At 37.8% G+C, this 10820-nt stretch overlaps 1 protein-coding gene across 1 annotated transcript; it reads right to left on the bottom strand.

Moving 5' to 3' along the window:
• Window positions 1-8019: 8019 nt before the first annotated feature.
• LOC129484500 (olfactory receptor 56A1) lies at window positions 8020-8967 on the bottom strand. Its single transcript, XM_055282660.1, has one exon. It carries the CDS (start codon window positions 8962-8964, stop codon window positions 8020-8022), a length of 945 nt encoding a protein of 314 aa, XP_055138635.1. The 5' UTR covers window positions 8965-8967.
• Window positions 8968-10820: the final 1853 nt, after the last annotated feature.

Genomic DNA, 10820 nt, shown 5'->3' with positions numbered 1-10820 from the left:
GACAAAAAAATAAAGTGAAAATTTGATTTTTTGAAAAGATAAACAAAATTGATAAACCTCTAGCTAGACTAACCAAAAGAAAAAGAGAGAAGGTGCAAATACAATCAGAAACAAAAAAGAAGATATTACAACTGATACCACAGAAATACAAAATATTATCAGTGACTATTGGGCACTATATACTAACAAACTAGAAAACCTAGAGGAAATGGACAAATTCCTGGACATATACAACCTAATGACATTGAACAAGGAAGAAATAGAAAACCTGAAAATACCAATAGTGAGTAATGAGATTGAATCAGTAATAAAAAGCCTGCCAACAAAGAAAAGCACAGGGACAGAAAGTTTTACTGCCTTATACTATCAAATTTGTAAAGAAGAAATAACACCAATTCTTCTACAACTATTCCACAAAATTAAAGAGGAGGGAATTATTCCTCACTCATTCCACAAGGCTACTACTACCCTGACACCAAAAACAAACAACAACACAACAGAAAAAAAAAAACTACAAGCCAATATTCTTGATGAACATAGATGTAAAAATCCTCAACAAAATACTAGCAAATCAAATCCACCAACACATCAAAAAGATAATACATCATAATCAAGTGGGATTTATCCCAGGGATGCAAAAATGGTTCAATGCATGCAAATCAATAAATGTGATACATCATGTATTAGTCCGTTTTCTCATGCTGCTGATAAAGACATATCTGAAACTGGGCAATTTACAAAAGAAATAGGTTTAATTGGACTTACAATTCCACGAGGCTGGGGAAGCCTCACAATCATGGCAGAAGACAAGAAGGAGCAACTTACATCTTGCATGGGTGGTGGCAGGAAAATAGAGGAGCTTGTGCAGGGAAACTCTGGTTTTTTTAAACCATCAGATCTTATGAGATTCATTCACTATCATGAGAATTATGGGTGCAGGAAAGGCCCGCCCCCATAATTAAATTGCCTCCCAATTGTCTTTCCAATTTAAAAAGACAGTATGTCAGGCAACAGCATAACTGAGATACTAAACCTGACTTCTAAACTCAAAATTCAAGTCTCATTAAGCCAAAAGTGAATGTCAGAAGGCTTTTTCTCAAAAGCATTTAGACACATTATTCGATTCATCAGTCACTCTGTGAATTCAAGGAAAAATGAGACCTTGATTCCTCTCTTGGCTCTATCTACAGGCAAACCAGCATTTACTTTTCCAGGAGTAAGCATAGGTTTAAGGAAAGTCTCTCAACCTCTTTCTTAAACAGGACACAGTCTTAATTCTATTATAAGCATCCCGGTAAATGTAAGAGATCTAGTGACTTTTTCAGAAAATGTATCAAGGTTTATTTTTTCCAAGAGTATTGACTCATGTAGCTTTCCTCTGCCACCACATACTAACAACAGCATCTCTTGACAGACCACAAGAATTCTGCATAAACTCAAAAGCTAAGCAGAAAATACATTGTTTCTTTCCAATCAAATACCACGATCTTGACATAATCGTAGCAGAATGTCAAGGCAGATTTCAGGTATATGTTTGAACAGTCCTAAACTAGGAACTGAATTTCTTTGGCTATTCAGGCTCTTTTTTGGTTTCATATGAATTTTAAAATAGTTTTTTCTAGTTCTGTAAAGAATGTCATTGGTAGTTTGACTGGAATAGCATTGAATCTGTAAATTGCTTTGGGCAGTATAGTGATTTTAATGATACTGATTCTTCCTATTCATGAGCATGAGATGTCTGTCCATTAGTTTGTAGCTCCTCTGATTTCTTTGAGCAGTGTTTGGTAATTCTCACTGTAGAGATCTTTCACCTCCCTAAGTAGCTGTATTCCTTGGTATTTTATTATTTGTGTGGCAGCTGTGAATGGGATTGCCTTTCTAATTTGAATCTCAGTTTGGCTGTTGTTGTTATGTAGGAATGCTAGTGATTTTTGTACATTAATTTTGTATCCTGCAACTTTACTAACATTGTTTATCAGCTGGAGGAAGTTTTGGGCCTAGACTATGGGGTTTTCTATATATAGAATCACGTCATCTGCAAACAGAGATAGTTTGACTTCATGTCTTCTTATTTGGATGACCTTCATTTCTTTCTCTTGCCTGATTGCTCTGGCTAGGACTTCTAATACTATGTTGAAGTGGTGAGAGAAAGCATCCTTGCCTTGTGCCAGTTTTATAGGGGAATGCTTCCATCTTTTGTCCATTTTGGAGGTCAAAAGTTAAGAGAAAATTTTAGAATTTCTTTGAGTAAAGAAGAATCACAGAAATCCAGCCTGAGAAAAAGTTGGATGATGTGTATAGCAGTCCTTCTCAAGTCTGACAGCCTTAAAATAAACATCATTAAGTAGAAAAAGAGTGGCATGGAGAAAGGGAGAAGACAATAAAGAAAAGAAAAGTAATGGAAATTATGCCTAAGAAAATCCTTTGAGTGTGATCACTAGCACATTGAACTGACCTGATACAGATAGATCAAAAACCTATTAGGCCTTTGAGGGGGTTTATTGCCAAAGAAACATGAACTTGACTTTTAAAGAAAGTTTTTTATTTAGAATTTTAAAAATGTATTGATCCTACACAAATTACAATTAGAAAGGAGAAACAAGTACTAGTGTTTTACAGCACTAAAGGATGATAATAGTCAATAGTAATATATTGTGTATTTTCAAATAGCTAGAAGAAAGAATATTGAATGTACCCAACACAAAGAAATGATAAATGTTTGAGATGATGGATATGCTAATTACCCTGATCTGCTCACTACACATTGTATGTAACTTCATAAATGTGTATAATTATTATGTATTAATTTTAAAATGCATAATTAAATAAAAATTTATTTAAAGTACTGATACTAATATTTTATAAGTAGAAAGTAGGTTCAAATGCAGTGTCACTCCAAAAGAAGTCACATTGTTCGATGCCTGCTTCATTTAGGATAATGGGAACATTAATAAAGCCACAAACCTCCAAAGGCAGATGGCATTAAAAAAACAATAAAAAGCAATGGTCAGGACATTGAAAACAATGATCAGGAGAGTTCCTCCTAGAGAACACAAACAATGTCTAGTTAAGAAACTTGTCCCACTCTCAGTAAGTAAAAATATTGCAATATCTGTTCCTAAAGTATTCTCGCATTACTAGTAAGTTACTGCTAACTGAATTCTATGCTTCATTTCCAGTTGGAAATCATCTGCTCTACCATTAATAGAGAGACGGAATATTACTGGTGAAAGAGAAATCACAATGGGATCTGATGGAGAACGCCACACACATCTGTAGGTCTTCGATTTTTTGCTGCATAGAGTGATCAGATGAGAGCTTGGGTGGTCTCCCTTGGTAAGGAGGTAAGCATATTGTATATGTAGGAAAAAGAGAAATGAAAATTTATGATCAAGGCTCTTTTGCAAGCAGCTGGATCTATGTGAGGAGTCTGGCTGATGAAATGATAGAGAAAATGGTATCTCTCCTAGTTTGGGGCCCTAAAGCTTACAAGATCCTGCATATTCTTTCTCTTTCTGGCTTGCCAGCCAGATTCAGAAGCACCAGTGAAGGTCTCTAAGAGCCCAGAACATGGAGGATCCACGTAATAAAAAAAGCATGGGTCCCTAAATGTTGACGTGGAACAAAGCCCTCATGCATTGGAATGAGATGTGGATGAGAAGTAAACTTTTACTGTGTTAGGCCACTGTGCTATCATTGTTATGGTAACTAACTTTACTTGCATTGACTATTTCGATGCATATGGGTTTTTCATGTACTCTGCCTTTGATATCTATAATCTGGAGCATGAAAAACTTCCCTTACAAATCTATCCAGTGAAAGATTAAAAATATACCTCAATACCTAGACTCTGAAGAAGGAAAAATGGGTTTATGTAGCAAAATGCCTTAATTCTCAATTTTAACTCTGGTCCCTATTGATTAAATGACATGTATAATTTATCATTTTGCTCAGTTGCCTCATCTGCAAAAATGGAAATTATAATTCTTGGGCTATTTTGACCATAATCTCTCTAAAAACTAGTTTTCCTGTATGTTCAGAGTGCTAATCACACATAAAGAACTCAATAACTAATTTTTGGTTGAATAGGTGAAGAAATGTTGTTATTATACACAGTACTCAGCCAAATGCTGATAACGTAATATGTTCTGAAACACTAAGGATATTCACTATTCTTATGAATACCTGATTCATGTCAGTGATTTGGTATTGGCTTTTAAGTGTTGCTGAAGAAAAGAAAATCATGGTATAAATTGGCATGTCTCTTTTATTTGTTAAATTAATCGCTCAAGTCCCTATGTGCCCTATGAGCAGGAAGTACAGGAGTTTTCTAAACAGACTTGTCCGTCCTCTTTCAAACACCTGAGATTGAGAACTGCCATTCACTACAGTACTGTTATTCCTACAAATAGCCACAAAGCGGCAATGTTGACTTGCCAACTAGGAAGAGTTTGCTTAACTTCAGACGTTGCTGTTTACGTTCTACAGTTGCACTGTCTTGATGCCCTAAGCTTGGTCTCTGATGTCTCAGAACTCTCACTGCCTAGAATACATACCAGAGCATAATAAAGTATCAGGATGGCTAGGCACTAAAAAGCTTTCTGTGATAAATGGAAAATGTAGTATTGTTCCCTCAGCAATACTTAGGTCTTTGTTTTGAGCTTTGGCTACCAGCGTAGGGTCCCTTCTCCTTCCAACTTAATTCCAGAGGACTTGTTATTCTTTCTTTCCACTGGCCTTGATTTAAGTCAGCTATGGTATTGAATAGCAATGTTCAATGATATCAGATCTTCCTTCTCAAGAGGCTGTATTGCTCACGCAAATGTGACTAACCTGCAAACCAGGGAGTGAGGGGAGTGACCTTTGGAAAGCTACTCCTGTCTCTCTTCTCATGTTCTGAATGCACCCTCTTCCAATGCAGTTGGAAAATATTCAGGTTGTATCAGCAAAGCAAATCTTCATAGACTTTCTCAGTTTTAAAAAACTGACAAAACATTGGTACCCCATCAATTTAAAATGCCTTTAATTTATACTACTTCATTATATTCACTCAAGACAGTATTTGAAAACCTTAACAGAGAGGACATGTTTTAACATTTTGCTATGGGAACTTCACAGCAGCGTTGGGTCTGCCCTTCAAGGTCTGATTCTTTGGTTATCTCGCTCCTTTATCATCTGTATGAGGATTTACTGCAAAGCCTACCTAGGACCCTTGAGACCAGTTATTTTACCACTTGCAGTGAGCTTGACAATTTTGTGAGAAATCTGTGGTTCTCTAAACCTCTGTACTTAAAAGCAGAGCAGAGAGCCAACTTTAAGTATGTGGCTTATCCATTTGTTACGTTTAGGACTCTACTACTGGGGAACGAAAGATTAAAAGATAGACATGATTTTTCAACTCTTCATTTAGCCAATTCATTATCATAAGTAAGGAAATGTTTACTGAGCCCCTCAATATGCGAGAGCTGTGCTAGTTACTGTGAGGGGGGATCACTGTTGTCCCACTGCTGTCTTGGTCCCTCCATCCTTTACAAATCCCTACAACAAAGTTGGTAGTTTCTATCCCTATGTACACCCAGTTTGAGTCAAGCATCTCATAATTGTATTGGCCATTTGCATTGATCTACAGAAGCCTGGTTCAGGAATTAAGATCTGAGTTTTGGCCAAATAACATAGACTCCTCTTTGAGTTCATTCTAGGCTTGCTCCAGATGAAATCATGGCAGATGCAGGGAAAGCACTCCTGGAAAGACCAATGGAGTTGATCAAATGCTTGAAAATATCACCTGATTACAGATGTATTATATTCCTATGAATTATATCCTATTAGATTCCTTTTTAAAAACTCACTTTTATAATCATGTATAGAAGGCTCTTATGAAAATTAAATATTATTATTCATAGACATTGGTATATTGCAAGTGCTCAAAACACATGAACTTTGATTTTCATTATAAGTATTATTTTAGAAAATCGGTGGTGAAGTTGGCCTTTATATCGCCTGAAGGACAATAGGAAAGCAGTGAGAGATAATCTTAGCAACTGTGAAATGGAGAGAAGTTCTATTAGAGAATTCTCTGCTTAAAAAATGACAAATACTGAGTTGAACCTGTGGATCTGGCTTGAGACAATGAGAGCCAAGCCTGAAGGTACTAAGAGCCCCTTCCTCTAAGCCAATGGGTATAATTTTTCTTTCCTACTGTTGTTGAGTGACTGGAAGAAACTCCGTCTAGAGCCCACACCAGCATTGGGCTGCAGTTACTTTATCTAATCCCCACGATGTGGGGCAGTTGATCTTACTCCTCTTAACAGCTTCACGTCAATTCCTCCATAGCTATGAATGCTGCCTCTAAACATGATGTCATGTTCCTCCACCCACCTGCACTAGGGGACTTGACTCTGACTCTAGTTCCCTGGTATGAACAGTGCACTGCAGGGTGATGTTATAGGTGCTCCTCAGTAGTCACAAGCTTTCAGACCCACAGAAGATTGGAGCTGCGCCAGTTACTAACACTTATCTCTCAGTCCCAAGCCTGCCATCCATACTGTACTCTGTCATGCTGGCGCTGGGAGTCAAACCCTTCTTTGCCAGCTGTCTCTCTCTGAGTTTCTACCTACAGAGAGTAACAGAAACATTAGAAGGTTGAAACATGGAGAGGGACACTTGCTCTTTCTGTCTGTTCCTGTCTTGTCAGTATTCTTTAGCAGCAACTCTTTATCTTAGAAGTGGAATTGATTCTAGTCTCCAGATTGGTTGGTTGGTTGATTGATTTTTGTTTTTGTTTAACTCCCAGCCTTATTGGAGTTAAACTCTCTCAAAAATACCAGCACCATCAAGGTAGTGTCCCATCCTCAAAGGTTTTAGTCCCAGCTCTGAGGGCCACATCTTCTGGGATCCTATGGCATGAGTACCAGTTAGGGACAGCATCCTTCCTCAGATATCTGAGATCCAGTTCTATGGGCCACTTCCTAGCCTTTTAGGTTCTAATGACCCAACCTCTTTCCAAGTGGAGGTTTCTTCCCATAGATACTATTTATCTGTTACTTGAACCTCCTTTTTTTCGTCATTGTCTCCAATACCCATTTAAACAATTGTTTACATTAAATTATCTGTAAATAACCAGTGTAGGGTTTTTTTTCACCTAACTGGAACCATTATTATCCAGAAACCTGACACTATGACATATCTTCCCACATTCAACTACAGCACTTCGGCAGTCAACACATCAAGTAAGACTTGATATTCAGTTCACTGAATGTGTAGCTTAAACATATAGGGAAAGTGGCCAACACAATGTCCTAGTCAGCTTTCCTGTTTCCTACCCTCTTAGAGTCCCCTCTACCTGTCTACATCCATCCTCAATTTCAAGACTCTCTCTAAGGTGATGAGGCTATATAGGATAGAATAGAAAGCTGGCATTGCTTTATATTGTTATAAAGCTCTTTTCTTGTTGCCCCAACAGAAGTTTTGTCAAGCAAGACTCTGCCTTCTCTGAGAAGTCCCTTGGGTCTCAAAGAAGTAAGAATAGGCAGAAAATACCTGTGGACATTTTCTGCCTATTCAAATATCAGAAAGACAAAATACAGGTCAAAGTAAAGCAAAGGCTGGTCTTCAGCTTCAATTGCAATTGATGAGGCATTTCAACTATGTAGAAAGAGCCTAGGTTTTATTCTTTTTGCTTCCCACATATGTGATCTTTGGTCATTTCTCTTCCTAAAAGCATCTCTTTCTCTACTATGTGAAATGAAAGTACAATGCCTGCAGAGATGTGTTGAAGATTAAATTACTTAAACGTAACTGCCAAGGTTCAAAACAGCCACTCAATAAATACAAGTTTCTTCCCCTTGCCTACCTCCACCTGAACTAGGCAAAGAAAGTAAAGGAAGGAATCTGGTTCAGTAATGAAGGGAGCCTCAGTGCATGCAATAAATACTCACTAACTGACGTTTCTCTACTTCACTGCCTAGGTAAAAATCACTGAAGAGGAAGAACAGGAGGTATTAGAAATGTTTTACATATTCACCTCCCTCTCTGCAGTAACTTCTGAATTCCCTGTTTTATCTCTTTGGTCTGAACCCCATACACAATAGGGTTCAATGCAGGAGGAATAAGGTGATGAAGGACATTGAGCAGGATCAGGATGTCCATGAGGACCTTCTTTCTGGCCACATTTGTCAACACCACAACCAGTAGTATGGTGCTGAAGAAAAGAATGAGGATGAAGTGGGAGCCACGTGTGCTCAGGGCCTTCGCTGCCGCCCCTTCTGCTTTGAATCTAAGCACGGCTCTTAGAATGAAGGTGTAGGAGAGGAAGATGAGGAAGAAATCCGAGCCCAGCAAGGTCCAATCAGCCACAAATTGGTAGATTCTGTTAAGGGTGAAATTATCACAGGAGAGCCTGGACACAGACAAGTTGGCACAGATGCAGTTCTCAATGACATTTTTCCCACAGTAATGGAGCAGGGAAGTGAGGATAGGAATGGGTGCAGTAAGAAGGGCATTCTGCACCACAATGAAGACACTAGCTTTGGCCACAAATTGATTAGTGATGATGGACGGGTACCGCAGTGGGTGGCAGATGGCCACATAACGGTCATAGGCCATGACCATAAACGTGCAGGACTCCATGGGGAGGAAACTGTTCATGATGAACATCTGAAGGAAGCAGGCAGGGAAGCTGATCGACCTAAGATCAAACCAGAAGATGGCCAGGACCTTGGGGATGACAGTGAGGCAGAGCACGATGTCCAGCAGGGAGAGGAGTCTGAGCAGGTAGTACAGGGGCTGGTGCAGAGAAGCCTCCAGCTGGATGGTGATCAGGAGGGTGGTGTTAGCTCCCATGGCCAGGAGGAAGAGAAGGCTGAGGGGCAGGGAGAGCCAGTGCTGCCAACTCTGGAAGTTGGGGAAGCAGATGAGGAGGAATTCAGAGACTGGGGCAGTGGAGCTGTTGCTGGGTGATGCCATGGGCTGAATCGTGAGCTGAGTAGGCTTCTCATGACTATGTGTATGGGCAGGTACAAGAAGTTATTTTTACAAATTGCTTTGAAAAGTATCCCTTTCACTTACTCTTTAGGAAGCCAATGATAGGTAGTTCACTTTTGCCAAGTAAGGCAAATTTCAGCCAATATTCTAAAGGTAGAATTGTGAGACTTGATAAATAATGGTGTGGTCTATGAAGAAAAATGAATGAATGAAAAACCTATGAAATTTTAAAAAATGGGTAGTGACAGGCAGTAACCTCACTATACGTTAAAACATATTACAAACATGCAACAAATTAGGCCAGTATGTTACCAGTGTAAGAAAAGCAACGGTAGATGATAAGTTTTTTAATAAATCATTTTGGAGAAAAACAGCTTTAATTAGATCTTTGCTTTCTACTATACACCAATATAATTTGAGATGGATATTTTTGTTACATCTCTTACCCAAACTCATGGTATACTAGAAGAAAATAGAATATAAATTTGATTAAGTCATCTCTTTGCTAAAACTTCAATCTATATGAATATAACTATTCATTTCCCACAACCTGAGCCTAAACATCCTAATGCTCCTGGAATAAAACTAAAAAAAAAAAAAAAAAAAAGAAAGAAAGAAAAAGAAAGAAAGGAAGAAAGGAAGAAAGGAAGAAAGGAAGAAAGAAAGAAAGAAAGAAAGAAAGAAAGGGAAAGAGAAAGAAAGAAAGAAGAGGCTGGTTTTACTATAAATTTGTGATCATTAACCCATTAACCTTAAATGTGACTTCAATAAGTATTGCACCCTACAAATCTTCCCTAATCAACTTTCTCCTCTAGAAAAAATTATTTTCCAAATGTCTTCATTTTTTTCAAACCTCAAACCCTACTTCTTTCAGAAGGTGACATCAACTACTACCTCATGGAGAAAGTAGAAAGTAATCAGTAAACTTTTCCTCAACTTTTCAAAATAAAATCTACAAATCTAAAATCATAGTGAGATACATATTACCTTAGTCAGAATGGCTATTATCAAAAATATAAAAAATAACAGATATTCTCAAGGATGCCAACATGTATAAGGGAACTTTTATATGCAATTGGTGGGAATGTAAACTAGTACAGCCTCAACGGAAAACAGTATGGAAATTCCTGAAAGAGATAAAAATAGAACTACCCTTAGATCCAAAAGTCCTACTACTAGGTATCTACCTAAAGGAAAAGAAAACAATATATCAAAAAGATAATTGTACTGGTATGTTTATCACAGCACTATACACAATACCAAAGATATGGAATCAACCCAAGAGTTCAACAACAGATGATAGGATAAAGAAAATATGGCATACACACAATGGAATACTACTCAGCTATTAAGAAGAATGAAATCATGTCTTTTGCAGCAACGTAGATAGAACTGGAGGCCATTATCTTAAATGAAATAAGCCAGACACAAAAAGACAAATATTGCATGTTCTCACTCATAAGTGTGTGTTCAAAATGTGTACATATAGATGTAGAGAGTGAAATGATTGACAGTGGAGACTCAGAAGGGTGAGGGGGGTGAGACGGGGTGGATAATGAGAAATTACTTAATGAGAATAATGTACATCATTCAGGTGATGGATACCCTAAAAGCCCTGACTTAACTACAATCTATGCATAGAACAAAATTGCACTTTGATCCTATAAATTTATATAAAGTTTTGTAAGACTTATAAATAATGTGTATATACTCTCATCCTTTTCTTGTTTCCTTTCATTAAAATAAATAATCTGTCCATCTTCAAGAATGGATCCCAGCTCTCCCAGCTTTGAATTCTGGCTCTTTCTCTAACTCTCCCCTTCCCTTCATGCACAAAC

Source organism: Symphalangus syndactylus, chromosome 6 (assembly GCF_028878055.3).
Source record: "Symphalangus syndactylus isolate Jambi chromosome 6, NHGRI_mSymSyn1-v2.1_pri, whole genome shotgun sequence".
NCBI lineage: Eukaryota > Metazoa > Chordata > Mammalia > Primates > Hylobatidae > Symphalangus > Symphalangus syndactylus.
Note: the sequence above shows the minus strand (reverse complement) of the source record. Positions and strands in the feature narration are given on the sequence as shown.